The sequence below is a fragment of the Haliotis rubra genome, unplaced genomic scaffold (genome assembly GCF_003918875.1).
Source record: "Haliotis rubra isolate DU_JTF1 unplaced genomic scaffold, ASM391887v1 Scf99, whole genome shotgun sequence".
NCBI classification, from domain to species: Eukaryota; Metazoa; Mollusca; class Gastropoda; order Lepetellida; family Haliotidae; genus Haliotis; species Haliotis rubra.
The window spans coordinates 600,572-624,602 of NW_025767734.1; the positions used below are offsets into that span (position 1 = coordinate 600,572).

General features: G+C 42.0%; 2 protein-coding genes across 3 annotated transcripts; both read right to left on the bottom strand.

The window, feature by feature from the left end:
• Positions 1-3,937: 3,937 nt before the first annotated feature.
• LOC124265659 lies at positions 3,938-11,079 on the bottom strand. Of its 2 annotated transcripts, none has more exons than XM_046700456.1 (4): positions 10,979-11,079; positions 9,966-10,290; positions 5,755-5,992; positions 3,938-5,086 (listed from the first exon to the last, which is right to left on the bottom strand). In XM_046700456.1, exons 2-4 carry the CDS (start codon positions 10,275-10,277, stop codon positions 4,680-4,682), a joined length of 957 nt encoding a protein of 318 aa, XP_046556412.1. In that variant the 5' UTR covers positions 10,278-10,290; positions 10,979-11,079; the 3' UTR covers positions 3,938-4,679. The 2 variants fall into 2 exon arrangements, with proteins under 2 accessions (XP_046556412.1, XP_046556413.1); XM_046700457.1 differs by having other exon boundaries at positions 10,968-11,079.
• A 1,676-nt stretch (positions 11,080-12,755) lies between these two features.
• On the bottom strand, positions 12,756-21,499 carry LOC124265700. The gene is made up of 3 exons (XM_046700502.1): positions 21,122-21,499; positions 15,021-15,276; positions 12,756-13,751 (listed from the first exon to the last, which is right to left on the bottom strand). The coding sequence occupies exons 1-3, from the start codon at positions 21,443-21,445 to the stop codon at positions 13,342-13,344; spliced, it is 990 nt and encodes a 329-aa protein (XP_046556458.1). The 5' UTR covers positions 21,446-21,499; the 3' UTR covers positions 12,756-13,341.
• Positions 21,500-24,031: the final 2,532 nt, after the last annotated feature.

Below are 24,031 nucleotides of genomic sequence, written 5' to 3' on the forward strand. Positions count from 1 at the left end.
TTGTTGGGTTTTTTTGCAAGGGTGCCCGCCCCCCACCTCCCCCTGTCCTGAAAGTTTAATAAAATGACCCGTGAAAATGTAGTGTGCACCCTCTTTTTTCTCAAGAGTGTACATCCCCCCTTCCCAAGAAGCTGTATCCGCCCTAGTCTGTCTCACAGTCCCTGAACCACATTAATTTCCCTACTGCCAAGCCCTCTCTGCAGTGCTAAAGCCCTAAATAAAGCAAGTCTAGATTTCCTCAGGTTCAGGCTCTGGTCTCCCTAGGGCTCCTTTTCAATATAAATGGGCTTGTTTGTTACTATCAAAATTATATATATTCAGAGACTAAGCCTTAGTCTATATCCGCCCCTGCATCCGAATATGTTCTTGGTATTCCCAATGGAGAGTCCGATTTAGAATGTTGACCCTCAGCACCCTGCTCCAGTCTGCCAGGCCACTAACTAAAACACTCACACTAAAAAGTCTCAAGTCTTCAGTTTCAAGTCGCAACTGCAGGTCTGAAATGAAATATTCTTCTGGGTTCCATTTCGATTTGATATTATAACATTTGTTATATACCATGTTTTAAATGTCCTTGTTTTGAGGTGTGTGAGGTAGGAGTCAGCAATTCAGGAACGTATCTTTGGGACTAAATACTGGTCCTACAAGGGGACGTATCTTTGGGACTAAATACTAGCCCTACAAGGGGACGTACCTTTGGGACTAAATACTAGCCCTACAAGGGGACGTACCTTTGGGACTAAATACTAGCCCTACAAGGGGACGTATGTTTGGGACTAAATACTAGCCCTACAAGGGGACGTATGTTTGGGACTAAATACTAGCCCTACAAGGGGACGTACCTTTGGGACTAAATACTAGCCCTACAAGGGGACGTATCTTTGGGACTAAATACTAGCCCTACAAGGGGACGTACCTTTGGGACTAAATACTAGCCCTACAAGGGGACGTACCTTTGGGACTAAATACTAGCCCTACAAGGGGACGTACCTTTGGGACTAAATACTAGCCCTACAAGGGGACGTATGTTTGGGACTAAATACTAGCCCTACAAGGGGACGTACCTTTGGGACTAAATACTGCTCCTACAAGGGGACGTATGTTTGGGACTAAATACTAGCCCTACAAGGGGACGTATGTTTGGGACTAAATACTGCTCCTACAAGGGGACGTATCTTTGGGACTAAATACTGCTCCTACAAGGGGACGTATCTTTGGGACTAAATACTGCTCCTACAAGGGGACGTATGTTTGGGACTAAATACTAGCCCTACAAGGGGACGTACCTTTGGGACTAAATACTGCTCCTACAAGGGGACGTATGTTTGGGACTAAATACTGCTCCTACAAGGGGACGTATGTTTGGGACTAAATACTGCTCCTACAAGGGGACGTATGTTTGGGACTAAATACTAGCCCTACAAGGGGACGTACCTTTGGGACTAAATACTGCTCCTACAAGGGGACGTATGTTTGGGACTAAATACTGCTCCTACAAGGGGACGTATGTTTGGGACTAAATACTGCTCCTACAAGGGGACGTATGTTTGGGACTAAATACTAGCCCTACAAGGGGACGTATGTTTGGGACTAAATACTGGTCCTACAAGGGGACGTATGTTTGGGACTAAATACTAGCCCTACAAGGGGACGTACCTTTGGGACTAAATACTAGCCCTACAAGGGGACGTACCTTTGGGACTAAATACTAGCCCTACAAGGGGACGTATCTTTGGGACTAAATACTAGCCCTACAAGGGGACGTATCTTTGGGACTAAATACTGGCCCTACAAGGGGACGTATCTTTGGGACTAAATACTGGTCCTACAAGGGGACGTATGTTTGGGACTAAATACTGGTCCTACAAGGGGACGTATAGAATAGTCCCCCAATGTTAGCTGTGAGTAGTGATTGGGTGGTCAGAAGTACTCCGAAGACGATGCTCCTTGATAATCGTACATGACAGCTGGTTTATTGCCGAGTGTGTCATTAAACACCAGTCACTCAAATTAAATACCTGAGAAAACATGAACATTTTGGAGTAATATTATCAAACAAATAAATAGAAATATAATGAACTATATCGTTGTCTGTTCTGAGGGTTTCAGAATACTTTGACAAATTCCTCAAGTTTGTAAGGGCAGATAATGCTCAGTTCGTCCTGTGATGCAGCACCCACACTCGTATTCAGTAGGATACTGCCTCACACATGAATCCACGCACGAGAAACTACCCTTTACATATCTCAATTTAGTTGTATAAATTGAGAGTCATATGCAAATGCCCCCATGCGTATTGCCCGACTGAATCGCCCCTGTAAGATTTTAACCCATTCGGCAGAACTCGCCCTTTTCCATAGCCTACTGTCTCCAAATGATAATAAACCAGACTCAGCATAATCCCTGATGAAGTGTCCGGCTGTGATAAGATGTGATCCGTACGTTTGACAAGGACTGATAAACAATATTATGACATAAAATTCTACTACTGAAGAGCGAATCGATTGAATGGGGAGGTTAATACCTTTGAAGCCCTCGTAAATTGTCTGACAATGTACCACTGCACATTATATAATTACATACTATTTAAAACAAAAACAAGTAAGGGGATATTCCTACATAGCTACATAGAGTCCGCCGTGATGATGCTGGAGATGCTCTCCCGAAGGCCCAGTTGATTAAGTCGCTCAGTTCCCATCCAGGAAGCATTGATCGTTGGTTTGAATCCCAGATTGATAACGGTTGCTATGTTTGCCAGCACCATATGCCTGTACGGTTTAACAACTGACGAGACCAAGAATGAGCATCAGGAGTGGTACCAAAGTCAGACCTTGACCCTTTGGGAACACCCCCTCAGGTTGACACACATAATTAATTTCTGAGCAACCACAACACTGCAAGCTCTCCATACAGAAAGTAGAAGTGAATCTGTCCGGAGTGCAACATACATTTATTGAACTATGATTTATACCTTGTCATTTCATATTTGAATAAATAATTTCATGATATCTTTTAATTTATTGCATAAAAACTAAGTAAACCATAGTGAGTTTCCGTAACTATACAAACCAACCAACAAATACTTTATACTCCGTCATATCAAACAAATAGTGTGCATTTATATACATGCTGTACCCAAAAACTTCAAGTAATCTAAACATATAAGATGTTAATAAATACAAATCGGTGTACAACAACGTCACAGGTGGAATCTTAAACGATGGTGGACTTCGATAGACTATATACAGTGGAGTGGAACTAGAAACAAAAAGGCAAAATATTGCCGTAAATATATATATTTGTAAAAACCAAATATCCTCATTTGCAGCTTTCTCGCTAATCCAATGAACGACGGCAATACATCTAACTCACTTACAAAAGACATGTAAAACATTATCAATGTATTTGTGACGTTACCAAAACTTACACCCATCTAACCGCGATAAATTGCAATAAACAATGCTGTCTGAAAAAGTCACTCGACCTAATGTCACTCGACCTAATGTCCAGTTCGTTCGAATCGGAAGCAGAAATATAATGAGCATCAAACGAAGGGGCGTACTCAACTTACCGAGATTTGGTCAACAAAACGCACGACCCACGATTATTATCCAATCTGGACCTGCGAAAGCCTTTGCCTCATCAGTTATGCTACTGACATGAAGACTCAAAATGGGGTCAAAGGAAAAATGACTCAAAATGGGGTCAAAGGAAAAATGCCTTGGCTACCCAAAAACTTCAAGTAATCTAAACATATAAGATGTTAATAAATGCTAATCAGTGTACAACAACGTCACAGGTGGAATCTTAAACGATGGTGGACTTCGATAGACTATATACAGTGGAGTGGAACTAGAAACAAAAAGGCAAAATATTGCCGTAAATATATATATTTGTATATATATTTGTAAAAACCAAATATCCTCATCAGGAAGGGGCGTAATCAACTTACCGAGATTTGGTCAACAAAACGCACGACCGACGATTAGTATCCAATCTGGACGTGCGAAAGCCTTTGCCTCATCAGTTATGTTACTGACATGAAGACTCAAAATGGGGTCAAAGGAAAAATGCCTTGACAGTGCTTCCGTCGAAGCTATCTTTCTTCACCAAAATAGTGCTACCATCAATATACGGTTGGTTTTCACGGGCAACAAAATATGGTTAACTTTTCAAATATCCTCTACAAAGAAAGACCAAAACGCAAAAGTATCGGAAGTGATTTGTGCGGGTAGAATAATACCAAAAATGTGAGTGAAAGGCAATAGCCAAGCCACGCTGGAGCATTGCGGCCAAACACAGCAACATTTACAATTATGGCATCGGGCATTTCTCGCGTACATGATATAAGGCTCCCGAAAATTGAAGAATGATCACAAATACATACGAGAAGTATCAACAAGCTGGGTACAGCAGTTATTGAGAAAAACTGACCATATTAAAGTGCACATAATGGTAACAGTTAAATGATACACAGTTCCAGTTCATCCGTTTCTCTTTTTTGAGGCATAAACATATTAGATTTTTATTATTTACAGGACAGGAACTTAGGACGTGTTACTTCTTACTATCTTTGTTGTGTTAGAGGACAAAGGGTGGACGGAAAGCGCGTCACCAAAATGGTCATACAACTTCTGCAGTTGGACGTCATGTGCAGTGGACAGCTTCAACGCTGCAGCCTAGGACACGATGACGGGACACAGGTGGCCTCTCTTCAGAATGGCGTCGTTGACGAAGTCGTACACGACGTAGTAGTGTCGGGTTATCAAGATTGCAGTGCTGAAAGAATTTGGTTGTTTGACGAACCATGCAGCCGCAACCACTCCCCGGGGTATGTCTGTCCATCCGGGTGTCTGGTTGCCTGGAGACAGGTCGATGGTACCTACAACTGGCCAGGTTTCGTTGAGGGTGACATTTACCATGGTCACCTGGGAATGACCGAAGCCGAGAAGCACGTTGCCGTCATACCGTTGCAGGAGAGCGTTGATGTCATCAGTTCCAAAGATGGACGTCACGGGTTTCAGACCAGAACAAGGTGTAGGAGGCGAGTCAGAATATGGGTGATGGAGGCAGCGTACCATACCATCTGAATACAAAGGAACGCCATTGTTACGTGTGTATATTTGTCGGGGTTGGTAGTGGAGTGTTTGCGCATGTATGTAAACAGTTCCAAATCAACGTTTATTTCATCCGAAAGGTTTATAGGGCATAATAATTGTGTGGGGATTTCGCGTCACGATCGGACGCCAAGCTTGCTGTGAATGTGACTAAATATGGATGGGGTAATAGCTGAAATTCTGTTCTAAGCAGCGTTGGACTTCAGTTCCTACTGTTTTACTCCAGAATAAACATGATGGTCAATCTTCATATCTTTAATCCAGTAATGCAAGAGACACGAATATTCAAATGATTGCTTTAGGAACGCATAGCTTGCTATGGCCGAGGTTGTTCGGCGATCTTGTTGCAATCAACCAAATAGCATGTGACACGAATATCGAAAATATCAAAGAGAAGCACTTAAGAAGTCCTTAATATGGTCGCCTACTTGAAACGTACGTAATACACATACAATGAACCAACATCAATCCAAAATTCCACCAATCAAAACTCCATCATTATAATGTTGTGAAAGCGAGGTTAATTTCTGGTGACATTGCTTACTAATACTTTGCGTTAAACCTAACACACTTACACACTCACTCACCCAACAGAGTGCTGAGAAAGAGGAATCCAGCAACTGCTGCCATCACTTACCAATCACACTGACTTCCCGCACTCCGTCCGCCAATATAATACCAGCCATGCTCTGCCTCTGGTCTGAACTGCTTCCCGTGCTTTCATACTCAAGGCTGGATGTTTCGTAAGTATCGGAAAGGTTGAAGACGTACGTCCTGCCGCGGTTGTCGTCGATGAGGATGGAGTTCTGGACGACCTTGTATCCTTCAGTCAGATATACTGTCGCCATCGTGGGATAAAACATCGTCTGACATGTCTGTGTAGGAGCATAAGAAGAGATTGATGCACAACCGGAAGTTGCTTGCAAGTAAGTTCAAGTAACATTAACGGTTTGTCAAAGTAGTGGGTGTCAGTGACGTATCTTTAATGCAATCTTTAACTGAGAATTAATTCACCATGACAACCGTACTATCAATGTCAAAGTGTATTACCTGATGACATGTACATTCCTCTTTTGTTCTGGATTCCACACTGAGCCAGACATTGATAGCTAACGTACGAGTAAATCCTTATCTCAAGATTAAGCAAGGACGTTCTACATGTATATATTCACAGTGTTTAGAATGGAAATTATTAAATGTAAATTTTAGAGAGAAAAAACTCAAAGGATTACGTAATTTTTAACGGATGTCACTAAAGTACTGTCGGAAATAGAAAGAAACTGATTTTTCGCATTGATATCTACAATTTATGTAGTAAGTTAATATGTGTAAGTGTGAAATATCTGTAAAACTAAGTTTGGCCTAACTACAGTCTCAGTGGTAGGGAGATAGGAAACGTAGAAAAAGGACTTTACTGAGGAGAGATTAGTGCAGAAATGAGCAATGCGGACTTATTTGGAACAGACCATGTCTTTATGCAAATTAGTGTGTGATGATATTATATTACAAAGGGCAATTTTTAAATGTCCATTTTTAAATTAAACTTAGCTTCATTATAAACGATAGGTGGCGTAAAATATAATAACTTTAATACTGAAACTATGAAGGATGTAGCTACCATGGAGTCTCACTTTCACTATAAAAAGAAACAGGTAGGAGGGGTCGTCTCAAAAGCAAATCTAGGACGGGTGTCGCAGACGGTGGTTGGGGTCGGGCTGGGGGATAAAGATAAAAACTGAGATAAGATATTCCTTTAGGGGAAGCAAACGACATGTCATAACTATTTACAAATAATATCCAGTTCTGTCGATCTTTGGGTGGTCATGCCACCTATATATTTTGAGACATTGAATACGATGGCTGATTTAAGCTTTTCCATGTGTATCATACCCTTTTACACATCTCAACATAAACGTTATATCTATAGATATTAATCAATAGATGAGACATAGTCAACACACATGAAAATGAGATGAGATGAGATGACCCCTGGTGCTTGTAGGCAAGACTTGCATTTCATGCCAGGTGATTCGACGGTCCTTCGTCATACCTGGCTGAGCGGCCTAATTGTCATCTATAGTCCGATCTACTGTTTTGAGCAGCTATTAATATTTTTTGTAAGTTTTGCCCGGTTTTACGAGTAAACATGCTTTTCTGGATATCCTATTACGCATCCTACTGAATGCCCAGTTAGGCCGATGTGGGTTATTTCGATATATGCCTTTTATAAATTTGTCAATTTTAGGGACATAGAGTAACAGCCTAAAATCAGTTTTTTTTCTATTGCCAGTACTTTAGTGTCTACCACTATTCAATACTCAGTAGATTAGGAGTGGCAAAACCTGTCTGCAAGACTGCATGACAAAGGGGATGGGTGCAACTTTCCCTTTTTGACGAAAAATTCCATCAGGTCAGGCCTTAAGTATCTAAATTCATAATTCACTTTTGACGACTTTTGTACAATCCTGTATAATCTTTCGAGGAAGATGTTCGGGAGATAACTCTTGCTCTAAGTTTGTATAATCAAGGTTACAACTAGGGCTTCGCAATATAACCGGTTTACGGGTATTTACCGGTTCAGACATGAAAACGATACGTATTGCGATACGCTGATCGAAAACCGGTATTTTGAAAACGTCGTAACACTCGGAAATCTTCGGATATTTCCTTGTTTCATTTGTGCCAAATATACTCTCCAAAAAAAGAAACGCATATAGGAATTTCAACTGTATTTTATGTTAATTTTGAAACATCTTGTAGGTTTTTGAGTAAATGAAATATAGCGAAATTGCACACTGGGAATGCAGACTTATCCGCCTTTGGCACCAACTCGAGGAAAGTCGTGTGGTGGCGCTGAAGTCAATACCTCGTGTGACCACCGTGGGCATCCAGAACTGCACAGCATCGCCTCGGCATCGAGCGAATTAGTCTCAGAATCTCGCAATCGCAGCCCACTCTGCCTGTAGTGCCTGTGCGAGTTGCTGAAGAGTCTTGGGCTGAGGGTTACGGCGTCGCACCCGTCTGTCCAGGGCATCCCACAGATGTTCGATCGGGTTTAAGTCCGGTGATCTTGAGGGCCAGGGGAGCACATTGATGTTGTGGTTCTGGAGGAAGTCTCTAGTGTGACGTGCTGTGTGGGGCCTGGCATTGTCCTATTGAAACAACTCCCTCTGGCTGTTCAATGATTGGAAGGAGGTATGGGCGTAGGATTTCGTCACAGTACCGTTGTGCTGTCAGGTTGCCCTGGATCATCACCAAATCACTTCTCCTACGGCAGGTGATAGCTCCCCACGTCATACCACTCCCCCGGCCGAATCTGTCCACCTGGGGAACGCAAGCGTCGGCGAAACGTTCACGTCGACGTCTGTACACCCGCATTCTTCCATCGCGTCGTTCCAATAGAAATCGTGATTCATCACTGAACCAGATTCTACGCCAATTCGGTAGGTTCCAGGCCTGAACGTTGGTACACCATTGAACTCGATGTCGACGATGTTGTTGTCGAAGCACAGGGCCAAAGTAGGGTCTTCTGGCACGTAAACTAGCCTCTCCCAACCTGTTTCTGACGGTCTGTGCAGAAAGCCTCCTCAATCCGGGTATTTGTCGAGCGGTACTGGTCGCCGTAGCTGTTCGATGACGCAGGTGATGTACCCGGATGAAGCGATCCTGCGCCGCAGTGGTCGCTCGAGGTCGCCCACTACGAGGGGTATCTGCTACCGCATTCTGCCGGCGATATCTCTCCCAGAGCCGTGAAATGGTGCTTTGATGAACATTCCTGCGTCGGGCAACTGCACGTTGAGACTGGTCAGCTTCAAGCAAACCAATGGCGATATGACGGTTGGCTTCACTTAGACGTGGCATTTTGCGTTCGTCAACAATATTCCAAATACAGTAAATAATCGACAGACAGCAATCAACCTTTTATTCCCATCATTGAGACTATCGGATCCCCAACTTTCACGTGCATTGTATGTGAATTGTGTATTCTGTGACACTACACGCCGGAATTGAAAATCATGCTGTTAAATACGGGTGTTTTACGCATGGTGCGTTTTGTTGTGATGCCTCAAAACATAAACACCATAGGACTCATAAACAGAGCAAAACCTTTTGTAAAATGAATCACGTTTTTATTCATTGCTACGTGAAATTGCTATTTTCATGATGCGTTTCTTTTTTGGGAGAGTGTATTATTCACATTTTTATCTTAACATGATTAAAATTTGTTATTAAAGCTTAATCAAGCAAAGTGATTTTGTTGTGTTTTTGCTCTATAAATCAAGCAGTAACTGGATTATAAGTAGTTTTTTAAGTAGGTTTTAAAAATACTTCACGCAATACATGCTTTCGCATCACAATATATCGCAATATGAATATTCTCTGCAATACCCATCCCTAATGTAACATTCAAAGCCTCGGTGAAGCTTTCAAAGTGTTTTGACATGTTGTGAGCATTTGCTGGGATAATGTGGAAATTGTCAGTCTCTGATATACGGAGTACGGGAGACTTGAAAGATATGCCTATACACTGTTCTGAAATGGGGCATGTGTCGTGCCGTGAGAGAAAAATAATCCCAGCGTGACGTATTTTGTCATGTTCAACTTGCAGCTTGGCTTCAAGCTTTCGTGGGGCGGTGGGGTAGCCTAGTGGTTAAGGCGTTCGCTCGTCACGCCGAAGACCCGGGTTCGATTCCCCACATGGGATCAATGTGTTAAGCCCATTCCTGGTGTCCCCCACCGTGATATTGCTGGAATATTGCTAATAGCGGCGTAAAAGCAAACTCACTCACTCACTCAAGCTTTCGTGTATCGCCGACATATTGCTGACATATTGTCTCAAGTACCCACCTTTTCAAAGTAGTCAATCCCTGGTGTAACAGTCAGGTTCCTCATAGGGGAGACTGGGATGTCAGACAGAAGGTCACACGTGACGGCATTATCTGCTTCCGGTCCAATGTTGACTGCGAGGCAGCTCCCAATGCGAAGGCATTCTGTGATGCAATTACTACGACTGGGTACGTTCATTGTCCCTATGACAGTACCGGAAGTGAAGGATCTGTCGGTATCGGAAATGCGCACAAAGAAACTTTGAGAAAAGCCGGTGACTTTCCTTGACAGCCATAGGAATGCAAGCAGCGTGAGAGGGGTCAAGGTCTTCATGTCGTTATGTGAACTGTAAACAAGGAAAATAAATCAATTTCTGTTTTGTGTGTATTGTTTTATGGACATATGTCATTTCTCTGATTTCGCTAGTAATGACTAAGTGCATCGTGCTGCTATGTTGAACACGAACGTGGCTGGTAAGTCCAATACTCCATATTGAATATGAAAACTGTCAACTATGGTTTCACAAGATATTAAAATCAGCAGGTCGATGGTGACTAAGGGCAGATTAGTGGAGTTTAGATTACATCCAAGGAGGATCTTAAACTAAGGCCACGTGAATGGCCACGTGGTCTAAAAGCGCAGCCAATCACGGTAGGCTCAAACATTCTTTTAGTGGGTTCGACTTAACCGCTGTGATTGCTCACCAACTTCAAAGAATTGGAAGTTGGAGACCACTGGACCCCTGGTAACATTAACTTCTGAATGTGACAATGGCAAACAACTCAAATATAAATGATGCTTCAGTCGATGACCCACATGAAGCAAATATCGCTACTTTATATACTGAACAAATAAGAAACTTCACATTTGGTGAAAATCAGATTGGAAAATGGGTAGTACAAGGTAGTTAATATTGGTGAAGACCATAATGGCCAGGTCTAACCTACCATGAGATGCAGCAGACGGACAATTCACAACCTTTTTATATCACATGTAAATGGATACAAAGTATGGGTAGACTACCTTCCACTCACCGGTTATTTCCAGGTCTGTAGATACAGCAAGTACACTCTGTACAGCTTGAACATGAAAAGTGTGTGTGTCAGACGAGAGAAGCGCTACGCAGTCAATGCGTGCACCATAATGGCCCTTCGAAAACAACTGATCAAAGTAGAACGCATGCGCAACTAAATATTTTACGCATGCACCAGCGAACCTGGGAAGAAAATACAGAGCAATTTGAAACATTCGAGACAAAAGTACTCACATGGAGTAGACAAGTCGTTTGTGAAAGCATACGGCTAAATATTTGATATGAGAGAAAGTTTTACGAAGTAATACGAACTGAGTGGCCGGCTGACGTGACAATTATAGGTGCAGCATGATAATTTACAATAGCATTACATTATGTTCGGAAAGTCAGGCAGACATAATGTTGTTTGACTGTTCAGTCCAGTAAAAGAGCAGAATTTCTGGTGCAAGATTCATTGATTTCATACGCACGGCCGTGCTTTTATCATCACGTGACTGGCGTATGTAGTGGGGTGAACAGGTGACGTATATCCATGGAGAGGTTCGAGCACCTGCTCAGTGGGGTTGTGCTTACTTTCCTGTCTGAATTCAAGTGGAGTTCGAGTAGTGGCTGAGGTAGGAATTTGAAGCCTCAAGTGTCTGAGTTCCAGGTCTTAAATGGAAAAACATATCTTACATTTGGAATCACACTCAGGGGAAGATGAGTCCCATCCGGATTTTAAACGCACATATTCAGAGTCAGCCAAGTAATCGGAAGCACACAAAGTCTAACCCACTCAACCACCGACACTTGCAAAAATGGAAGTCTGACACCAGGTACCCCCCTGACAAGTCGAAATTGGCACCTCTCCCATGGTCCGTGGTGTGAACACACAATGCCTTTTAGAACTGGCCCTTTAAGGTGTGATCACAAACATAAGATATTGACCACTTTCTAAATAGCATTGTCTGATGTTAGTAGAGGCTTATATCGGGTCTTGTTACCGCCATAGTGTGTTCCATTCGAATTCCAATAGGGACTAACATGGGAATAGGTTACCGCCATTGTATGTTCTAGGGTTCGAACTGGGGCTAAGGTGGGAGTATGTTACAGCCTTCGTGTTTTACAGGTGGGTTTGAGTATGGGTGAGTATGGGAACTTGTTACAGTCATTGTTTGTTCCGGGTGGGTTTGAGTAGAGTTTCGGGTGGGAACTTATTACAGTCATTGTTTGTTCCGGGTTGGTTTGAGTATGAGTGAGGATGGGAACTTGTTACAGACATTGTTTGTTCCGGGTGGGTTTGAGTTGAGTTTCGGGTGGGAACTTATTACAGTCATTGTTTGTTCCGGGTGGGTTTGAGTATGGGTGAGTATGGGAACTTGTTACAGTCATTGTTTGTTCCGGGTGGGTTTGAGTATGGGTGAGGATGGGAACTTGTTACAGTCATTGTTTGTTCCGGGTGGGTTTGAGTAGAGTTGAGGGTGGGAACTTGTTACAGTCATTGTTTGTTCCTGGTGGGTTTGAGTATGGGTGAGTTTGGGAACTTGTTACAGCCAGGCACTCCACATCTGCGGCATATGTGTGCGGACCTCGAGGATGACAATAATTAGCAACCAATGCAGCCATCCGCCGTAAGTCTGAATGAGTGAGTTTATGTTAGTCCGAATATGTTAGTCTTAGTCCGAATATGTTAGTCTTAGTCCGAATTAGACAGAGTGCACTGTACCTAGAGACAACTGACCGTTCGACACATGATAGTTCGACACAATGGTGTTTGACTGCATTTCATAACACTGACATGTGAATAAATTGTATTTATTACTAAAATGAGGTTACAATTGCAGGTTTCTGGAGTCATAGTTAAGATTTCGATCTTTAACCTTTATCGCATGTTCCATTCGTACTGTGAAATGTTCTCGGTTGAAATGGCACATAGCATAGGCAAACAATCAAAGAGAAATAGGTAGATGATGCTGTAGTTATTGAATATTTCAGTTTTAGGGACCGTTAATAATTTATGGCTAGGGGGGTGATGTTGATTTTAAGGAGGGGGGGGCACCCATTTTGTTCTGTGAAGCTGGAGGGGGCAATTCTGTACACTCGTAATTTGGCAGCAATTTTGTACATAAATTTATGTTTACAATTATGCTTAGAAACTATGGGAAGGAGAGGGGGGGTCATTGATTTTGTACATGACATGCAGGTACTTATTTTGTACATACATTTTAATGGGGGTGGGGGTAGGGGAGGAATTCACTTTGTACATGCTTCTCCATAAAAATCATCATCATCCTAGGCATAGATTATGGACGGTTCCTTCTTCTAGTTGTTTATTAATTTATAAGAGAAAACAAACCATTTGTCTGATTTTACGATAGTACTTTCTTAATCTGTTGCACACAGGTGGCCCCTCTTCAGTATCCTATCGTTGGGGAAGTCGTACACAACGTAGTAATGTTTGGTTATCAGCAACGCCGTGTCGTAGACGTACACCGCCGTGGTGTCTTCCCTGACGAGCCAAGCGGCACCAACCAGTCCTCGTGGGATGTTCGTCCATCCGGGCGGCTGGTTGCCAGGAGACAGGTCGATGGTCGTGTTGACGACCCAAGTTCCGGGAGACAAGATGTCAACGATGAGGATCTTAGAGTAGCTGAACGCCATCAATCCGACATGGGTCTTGGTTTCTAACAAAGCCGTGATGTCATCGGTACCAAAGATGGTGGGCATAGGCAATTGACGGGATGTGAAACACGGCTCCAGGTCTGGTATCTCGAAAGTGCACCTGACATCAGACCCTGTAGATACGAAGCCTGATTAGCAAACACTTGTTGGTATCAATGACAAATCCACATGACATAACGACGTTAAACAACAATGGAAATGAATGCACACAGATGCGCCCATCAACCACTTACATTATCAGAACTAAACGGATATGCATAGGAGGACGTGGAGGGGTTGGTTTATTTCAGTTATTTTATCGCAGAAACTTAGCGATGCCCCAAGTATCACGTGACCTTATCTGGGTTAGCTGTACGTATTAGTGGAGAACTTGTGATCCCTTGAGGCACATAATGATAAAGTAAGCTTCGTTGTGAGATTAACCGGCACTCGATGACCGCCTTTAAGTTTGAGACAGGCCATTGGCGGATCAAGAGAGGGTTCGAGTTCGAACACACACACACACACACACACACATTTTTGAAAATGACTACAGACCACACATCCACGATAATCTCCAGGGTATACGTTACGATCACTCTCCACTATACCCTGGATGCATCCACGGCTTGGCCCGATGATTTTATTACCTCCCTTGGCTGGCTTGTTAATCCAATCAGGTGGGAAGTTGAGCGAACCAATCACAACTTACTTTCGATTCTTAACTTATCTAACCGTTTAAACTTGGCAACACAATTGATGCAGAGGTACTCCGAAAGAGTTGGAAGGAGTTTTTAAAAAAAATATTTTTAAAGTTTTAGATCTGTCAATTTGTCTGTATTATTTCCTCAAAAATCTGAGTGGCACTGCGAACAAACCTTCGCGACTGCGACCGCTATTTGTGTTGACACTGGCAAGCTCGGATGTAACGGCTGCTAAACTGATTGGCTACTGTGAGAATGCGGAGCCAGCAAAGAGAGGTAATATAATCATCGGGCCAAGCCGTGGATGCATCCAGGGTATAGTGGAGAGTGATCGTAACGTATACCCTGGCGATTAGCGAGGATGCAGACCACATTGAAATTAATGTTTTACATTGGCGGAGCCAAGGTGGGCTTCAGGGGGTTCAACCTCCCTGAAAACACGCACGCTCGCACGCACACGCGCGCGCGCACACACACTTTGAATATTCCTGGATCCGCCTATGCAGGCGCAAGCTACTAGTATAGAAGAGGCTAAAGTGGCCCAAACTATTGGTATTTGTCTGATAATGATACTTGATTCTCCTCATTGCCGAACTGTTTGATTGACGGGGCACGTGTGTCTAACGCGCACGATTTTCTGGTTTGTGAATTAGTATATAGAGAAGTTATAATGTATACATCACGTATGAAGTACAGTACCTATTATGAAGACTTCAAGGTCGGTTCCGTTCCCCAGATGGACTTTAGCCATACCATGTATCTGTGTAAACTTCCCGCTGCTCATCTGTGCCACCGTGGCCACTTGGGACACAGAAAGTATCTCATAGGTGGCAGACATGTTGACGATTGTCACGTCGAGGCCGTTGTTACTCGCCACGTACACGAGGCCGGTATTAACCACACCCATTTCCTTGACCTCTGCAGCTGTCGTTGGATTGAGGAAGGGTTGACATGTCTGAAAAATACCCTCGGAAATGTAGCTGACTTGATTGTTACAGATCAGATGAAACATTCCAAATGTGATGACATCAAAACGGCCGTAGTAAGGTATTTAATGAGACCCCACCAAACAGACGTACCTTGAAGTTTAGAAAACATTCCACACTGCTCTTTACATTCAAGAACTAAATATAGGACCACAAAGGTCAAAGGTGATTCCACAGTTTCACAACAACAGGTATGTTGAAAAACACTTTGATACGCGAAGAAATGGATCAGTGACAGACTGACTGACTGACTGAGTTTGGTTTTACGCCGCTTTTAGCAATATTCCCGCAACATCACGACAGGAGACACCAGAAATGGGCTTCACACATTGTACCCATGTGGGGATTCGAACCCGGGTCTTCGGCGTGACGAGTCAACGCTTTAACCATTAGGCTACCCCACCGCCCCATCAGTGACAGAACTGATGATACTTGCAATATGGCTGCCGCAGTGGTCATGTTATGACACCTCGAAATTCTATCGTAATCAGATCGGAGTCACTACAACTTAAATAAAATCAGTTTCGTAATAGTAAAGACTTTCTAATTGGCAACACGATATAAACGATTGAATAACTGACGAGTACAAAATTAATAAGAAACTCTGAAGGTGCTTCCAACCTATATTGGAGAATTAAATGTGAGCTACATATTTGCATAGGAATATGGAATTATGTAACTGATAATTTTTAGTGTATCCCCAGAAAAACAAACTAAATCTTATTCCGCGCATAGATCGCCTTAAGTTCTAGAGTTAACAGGGAGCATTGCTGCAGTAAATAGGGTTTTTTTCGAAATTGTGGACTGTTTATCCCAGTTCTGGTCGTATCCCAGTTCTGGGCCCGATTGTTCAATACTCGGTTATCTTAACCGCCGGTTAACTCCTAACGGCCGCGTTAAATCCTTAACCGGCCGTTAGGTAACCGAACGTTAAATATGCGTTGTTCAAAACATGGTTAGTCATGCCGTTAGCTAACGTCGCCGTCAAAGTTTAACAGTGTGGTTAACGTCACTGGTTAGCTTCCATATATCCCATAGTTCCAAAAAAATTGTAATGTATGAACACACATTGCCAAATCTTTTAACATCAAACAATATAGATGTTGTGACAATAATACCATTAGCTTTTATCTGAAATATGCATTCAATGCCAAAAGAAACTTAATATGTTACTAGCACCGCGTGCAAGCAGATCAAACTGTAATTATACTATAGGCCTCAGGGCCAACACTGCTGAATAAAAATCGATCTATTATCCGACCTTACTGTTGACAGGAATCTCATGAATAATACTGTGCAATATCGTCATTATCTGAACGCCTTCACAGACGCATATTCCGGAAAGATGTCTTGAAAAACATGAAGCTGCGTCTAATTTATAGATGAACATAATTTCCTCGATACTCATTAATCAGATGCACCTTCATTTAGTTCAATTCACAAGTGACTGCAGAAAATGCATACTAGTAATTCTTTTTAATGACTTCACGGTCGGAAAACATGTATTATATACTCTCCCAAAAAAGAAACGCATATAGGAATTCAACTGTATTTTTATGTTTATTTTGAAACATCTTGTAGGCTTTATGAGTTAATGAAATATAGCGAAATTGCACACTGGGAATCCAGACTTATCCGTCTTTGGCACCAACTCAAGGAAAGTCAGTTTGAGTGTCACATGGAGGCGTGTGGTGGCGCTGAAGTCAATACCTTGTGTGACCACCGTGGGCATCCAGAACTGCACGGCATCGCCTCGGCATCGAACGAATAAGTCTCAGAATCTCGTGTTGCCCAATCGCAGCCCACTCTCTGCCTGTAGTGCCTGTGCGAGTTGCTGAAGTGTCTGGGGCTGAGGGTTACGGCGTCGCACCCGTCTGTCCAGGGCATCCCACAGATGTTCGATCGGGTTTAAGTCCGGTGATCTTGAGGGCCAGGGGAGCACATTGATGTTGTGGTTCTGGAGGAAGTCTCTAGTGTGACGTGCTGTGTGGGCCTGGCATTGTCCTGTTGAAACAACTCCCTCTGGCGTTCAATGATTGGAAGGAGGTGTGGGCGTAGGATTTCGTCACAGAACCGTTGCCCTGGATCATCACCAAATCACTTCTCCTACGGCAGGTGATCGCTCCCCACATCATAACACTGCCCCGGCCGAATCTGTCCACCTGGGGAACGCATGCCTCGGCGAAACGTTCACGTCGACGTCTGTACACCCGCATTCTTCCATCGCGTCGTTCCAATAGAAATCGTGATTCATCACTGAACCAGATTCTACGCCAATTCGGTAGGTTCCAGGCCTGAACGTTGGTGCACCATTGAACTCGATGTCGACGATGTTGTTGTCGAAGCACAGGGCCAAAATAAGGTCTTCTGGCACGGAAACCTGTTCCTGGCGGTCTGTGCAGAAAGCCTCCTCAATCCGGGTATTTGTCGAGCGGTACTGGTCGCCGTAGCTGTTCGATGACGCAGGTGATGTACCCGGATGTAGCGATCCTGCGCCGCAGTGGTCGCTCGAGGTCGCCCACTACGAGGGGCATCTGCTACCGCATTCTGCCGGCGATATCTCTCCCAGAGCCGTGAAATGGTGCTTTGGTGAACATTCCTGCGTCGGGCAACTGCACGTTGAGACTGGCCACCTTCAAGCAAACCAATGGCGATATGACGGTTGGCTTCATTTAGACGTGGCATTTTGCGTTCGTCAACAATATTCCAAATACAGTGAATAATCGCCAGACAGCGATCAACCTTTTATACCCATCATTGAGACTATCTGATCCCCAACTTCTACGTGCATTACATGTGAATTGTGTATTCTGTGACACTACACGCCGAAATTGAAAATCATGCTTTTAAATACGGGTATTTTACGGATGGTGCGTTTTGTTGTGATGTTTCAAAACATAAACAACTTAGGACTCATAAACAGAGCAAAACCTTTTGTAAAATGAATCACGTTTTAATTCATTGCTACATGCAATTGCTATTTTCATGATGCGTTTCTTTTTTGGGAGAGTATATTTCATAAGTGAATTATAGAACGCTGTAGCAGATGAACATAATTTCCTCGATACCCATTAATCAGGTGAACCTCCATTTAATGCATAGATAGTTCTTTTCAATGTCTTCAAGGACGGAAAACATGTATTATATTTCATAAGTGTATTATAGAAAGCTGCAACGATTCGGCAGAGAAATACTATTGTGCCAGTGTATCCCTTATATGAACCTATCAGTGTATAACATTAGCATTCAGATATTGTTATAAAATAAGTTAAAAATTCCAAATATGATCGTGTAATGTGACAAGAGATAGTGTTGTGTTCGCTGTGACAAAAAGGTTTCGATATTCAAATATAACATTTAATCAAAGTGACTACGAAGTAGGCCTGCATATCACTCACAACAGAAATAGATACATAATAATGTTTTGTTTCTTTTCCTACACATCAGTTGCGAGAGCAATGTTTACGCTAACTAAGTTTTCGTCAATTTATATAGCATTTTTAAAAGATGATTTGCTTCAATTAAAACATTCGAAGAATGAAAAAGAAATTAGGCCTATTGCTGAAATGATTAGTAAAAATATAATTAAAATGGGAAGGGATGCCAGACGGACATATCAAAACAAAATCGGATAATTACTTGGAGTATAGACTTTCAAAAATAGTATATTAATTAACAATGATATCAGTTTTTCATAAAATCACTAATAATTCTGAAACGTTGCCGATAAACCTGGAATCGTGTTCAAATGTTTTCATAAATACACTCACACGAACACCCAAGTGCACTTTGCGCCCTATTGGATAGTGTTTACAAAATCACGTTTCGCGAAGGCCGGTATTGAAACGCCAATTACATCACTTATATTTCATATTCAGCGGCGACAAATGAATCACTGAATTCTAAGGCTGGGACGGGTACTCGGGTACTGGAATCCGGGTCGGGTACAGCTGGAATCGAGTCCTATTTCTAGGAATCGAGTATCCGGAAAGGGAGAGAGCTCTGTAATGACAAGGGCAGACAATAGCTTGTCTTTTTCATTTTTGACGTAACACACAGTTACATCATTGAGTGAGTGAGTGAGTTTAGTTTAGTTTTACGCTGCACTCAGCAATATTCCAGCTATATGGCGGCGGTCTGTAAAGAATCGAGTCTGGACCAGACAATCCAGTGATCAACAACATGAGCATCGATGTGCGCAATTGGGAACCGATGACATATGTCAACCAAGTCAGCGAATCTGACCACCCGATCCCGTTAGTCGCCTCATACGACAAGCATGGGTTACTAACCCGGAAATTCACGGGTTTTTACATCATTGGTATTGTCCGATTAATGGAGCATAGTTTTAATGACTGTAATTTATCTGTGCATGAGCAGTGAGTAGTTAAGTTACAGTAACAGCAGGAACGAAAGGTTCGTTGTTATAACGAGGAATGTAAGTAATGGTGTTACTCTCTATATTGGTTAAACAGTCGTAAAGTAAATAGCGTGAGGTCAGTTTTAATGTCTTATTACCAACTGTTCAAGTTTTCTATAATAATCTCTGTCAAATCGTGATTGAATACTGACCCGAATGTATTTCTTACATTTCCGGGTACGTACTCGATTCTGATTCGGGTACGTACATGCGGGTACTCGATTCCATTTTTTCCTACTCGTCCCAGCCCTACTAAATTCCTCATACATTTTAGAATCTAATTACAACTGGTCTTTGTCACCAATACCAAGTGTCTAGATAAAGTGAAACGAAAGATATAGTGGGTGGAAACAAATGCTGTGCTCGAAAGACAACACCTGTTTGAAATGTAAACAAAGACAATTTCAGACTTTACACTGTGTAGCATTTTCTCAAATTTTCAGACACCCAATTTGCATGAGAAGAGCATAGTAGCAAGAAATAGGAAATTAAAAATAGATACAATACAGGAATGTGATGTGTTTACACGAAACTGTCAAGTTTCTGTGCTGTGTGACGCCATGACCGACGCAAAATCACGCAGAACGACAACGGTAATAATCGGCATTTCTGGCTTCTTCTCTTTCTTAAAAAGGGAGTGTATTTGGCAATTTCTCTGAGGTGAAGGTCGGTAGAATAAGAGTATATACAATCACCATATCCCGCCGATTACACTTTCAGTATCATAATGTAATCGTTCGGATATTTGTTTCATGAAACTAATTTAATTATCTACATTTAGCCTTTTTCAATATCATATCATACGTGGGTATAGGGTGTACGTGTTATATTCTTTGAAAGAGTTTGTTTGAATAATATTTACAGAAGAAATTCACACATTTAGTGTAGTAACCTTCCACAAGTGTTAAAAGTTGAAACGTAGGCATCATGTACTTGTACAACATGTATTTTAGTTCCTATGATGTGCATAGTTACAGTTTTGTATGTAACTCTTCGTCAGAATAATTTCCAATATCGAAGTCCAGTCCACGATACACCCTATCCTTTCTTTGCTGAACTGGCATCATGAAAGCAGTGTCAGCCATGAACGCCATTTGCGAGTTAACCACACTGTTAAAAAGTTAGCGACGGTCCTTAGGTGTGTTAACTTAACGTCACGTTAACAGCCTGTTAAAAGTTAACAGAGTTTTGAACAACAAGATAACCCTCTGTTATAAGGTAACAGTCGGTTAAATGTACTTAACGGCTGGTTAAAAGATAACCGAGTTTTGAACAACCGGGCCCAGACGTCTACGCATCACGTCGAGGCATCCTCGCAAGCCAATCACACAGGCCTTGGTGTAAGTGAAATACTGTTTAGCCGGGGTTAACCCAAACTCTGTCACTCATCCCACCTGTTCATAGTACTCTGCCCCTGCGGCAGGAGACAGGTCCGTCATGGGAGACAGCGGGATGTCGGATAGGAGGTCACAGGTGAATGTGGCATCAGACTCCAGTCGACTGTTGAAGGAGAGACACGTTTCCAGCCGGCGACATGCAATGCCACACGCAATAGCACTGGGTGTCTTTTGAGTGTGTAGGACTGTCCCGGAAGTGAATGCTCTGTCGGCATCGGAGATACGCACAAATAAATGTTGCGCTCTAACTTCAGGAAGCAGCAATAAGGACAAGACGACAATCCAAGTTATGCCGATGATCGTCTGCTGCAAACGTGCCATGGCGACCTGTAGAAAAGTCAGAATTATATCAATTATTGTATGTTTATTTAGGGCTGGACGAAAGGCATGTCACTGGCCCATTCCAAATATACATCGGCATTTGATGGTTATATTGATTGTTGTCAGATTGTTGACATATTGCAGTTATATAACGTCTGGACCAGACAATCCTGTGATTGATATTATGGAGAAAGAATAGCACGAACGATCACACTCAGTGAAGTCACTGAACCCGACCATTTTAGAAGTGTTTCGGAAACCTTAGTCATAGAGTCATACTGTGGCCCTAAACCCTCACAGGAAATTAGCAATCGATCATTATTCTCGGTTACCCATAACCCCTTCCATCTGTTACCAGCGGTTATGTATGGCACAACATGGACCTCTAGAAATGTCTTCAAATGTGCGCTGTAGGATTCCATATCGGACTGGCAACTATCATACAATATGTTATATAAATAATTTATCTGCTCTTACCTCTAACGGGGCGGTGGGGTAGCCTAATGGTTAAAGCGTTGGCTCGTCACGCCGAAGACCCGGGTTCGAATCCCCACATGGGTACAATGTGTGAAGCCCATGTTGCTGGAATATTGCTAAAAGCGGCGTAAAACCAAACTCTACCTCTAACACTGACGTATAACTGGAATATTGAGGCAAGCGGCGTTAAACAACAAACAAGCGGGCTTCGAAATGTCTGTTTGCGGTATTTCATCGAAAGGAACCTTGGTATTCCAGGTCTAAAATAAAACATTGCTGTGGTTTCCTTAGAGATTTCATGTGGGTTTTGTCTTAAAATGAACAGCTGTTTTCATGTTAGATTTTTCATTCAAACTTTTTTTGACATATAAACAAGTGAATTCATCTTCGTGTTGCAAAATAGTTGTACAAAGGATGTGCTTTGTACTCTGAACACATTTGTTGATATTGAAATAGACAGACAGACTGACATTTTATTCAGTATGAAGGCCAAAGGCCCACAATAAAAAAAATTAGTTGAAATAAGCGCACATAAAAGTGACAGGTTTATGTTTTCACAGTTGCAGCTCTAGTGTTATGTATACATTTCAAAACTTAACAAACATTTATGATAATATTTTTATCTTTACTGTTAAGTATGTGTATTATGTTTTGTTTCCTGACATTATCATACAAAAAGGGAGTAATAAACCTGTTTCTAGCATCATAATATAATTTACAATCAAAAAGGACATGTGTTTCATCTTCAATACAGTTCATATTATCTAATTTACAGTAAAAACAGACTCTGTCAGCCTTTGGCATGTCATTATATCTTCCTACCTCTATACCTAACCCAAAATTGCTACACCTGAACTTTGCTAGGAGAGATTTTAGATAGGGAGAGATAGATAATGATAGGTAGCTTTCTACATGCAGTAATGATTTAAAGCGTTTGTAAGCAAATGAATCTGAAAGGTTATGAACAGTGGCAGACCATGATTGTTTGAGATTATCCGAAAGCCGAAGTTTAAACTGCTGCATAAATGCCTTGCTATCACCGAAATATTGATATTGAAATATGATGTAACAAATAGGCTGCGCTCATAGTGAATTGTCTGAGAAGTGTGAACAACGTTTTTCAAGGAAAACTTTCAAAAGATGTGACTCTACTGGCTGAATTTCCATTCTTTATTTATTTGTCCAAATTATTACACCATTAGAACTGATATTTATATCATACATTTAGATTCGGTCTTAAGACGAAATGTTAATCGGTGGCTCATCACATCTCGCAGTCTATGAGATTAAATGCCGTATTATTTGCCATCAAATCAGTAAACGTAAGCTCGTATGTCATGCAATATATCATACACTTGATCAGTACAAAGACGAATCATAATTTGTTTGCCAATCCATTCAGATTGCATGAAATATGAATATGTAAAACAGAAAGCGAGGGTAGCTTTAGACGTTATAAAACTTCACAGTCAGCAAAACTGATTTTTCGTTGGACAAAGTTGAATAACTAGAAACTTGGACAGAACTAAGGACTTACCGAGTGCTGGTTGTGATAACGTGAAGAATAATTACAGGACATCACTGTCAACCAGCCTCAATATATCACTGTGTTAATCGTTATGAACAACCTTTCCAATCACACATGTGGAATCAATTCTATTTCAAGGAAAACCTGTGATCAAATATGACAAATAAATGATGCCAGTTCGATTAATGTTGAATAGCGACAGTCTGAATACCATCACAGGCTCATACGAATTATACATATAACGGAGTATAAAAGCAGTCGATAATAGCAGTGTGTTACCGTCCTAAATACGGCAACAGTGAATGGTTGCGGCCACCAGTGAAAATGGATTTACACCACTGTGTTTGGACTGTATATACCCTGTAGTGGTATTTGTTGACAGATCCACATATCAAAGAGCGTTGTTAATACCGACTGACAGCCGGTATTAGAACAACTCGGAAACATTACTGTTCATGTTTGCAGAAAACACTTCCATCACCATAGAATGTAGCCATAACACAATGGGCTGTGTGTTGCTGCATAATGAATTATCTGACACGTATCGAATATACATTGTTGTGTGTAATAGATTGTACTTA

Excerpts from the sequence above, each read along its gene's own strand:
- LOC124265700 (XM_046700502.1), bottom strand. The coding sequence starts at position 21,445 with ATGGCACGTTTGCAGCAGACGATCATCGGCATAACTTGGATTGTCGTC. Across the intron at positions 15,277-21,121 it reads GGGCAGAGTACTATGAACAG|ACATGTCAACCCTTCCTCAA; the intron begins GTGGGATGAGTG and ends GGTATTTTTCAG. Across the intron at positions 13,752-15,020 it reads CCTTGAAGTCTTCATAATAG|GGTCTGATGTCAGGTGCACT; the intron begins GTACTGTACTTC and ends TCGTATCTACAG.
- LOC124265659 (XM_046700456.1), bottom strand. The coding sequence starts at position 10,277 with ATGAAGACCTTGACCCCTCTCACGCTGCTTGCATTCCTATGGCTGTCA. Across the intron at positions 5,993-9,965 it reads GGATTGACTACTTTGAAAAG|ACATGTCAGACGATGTTTTA; the intron begins GTGGGTACTTGA and ends GCTCCTACACAG. Across the intron at positions 5,087-5,754 it reads GCGGGAAGTCAGTGTGATTG|ATGGTATGGTACGCTGCCTC; the intron begins GTAAGTGATGGC and ends CTTTGTATTCAG.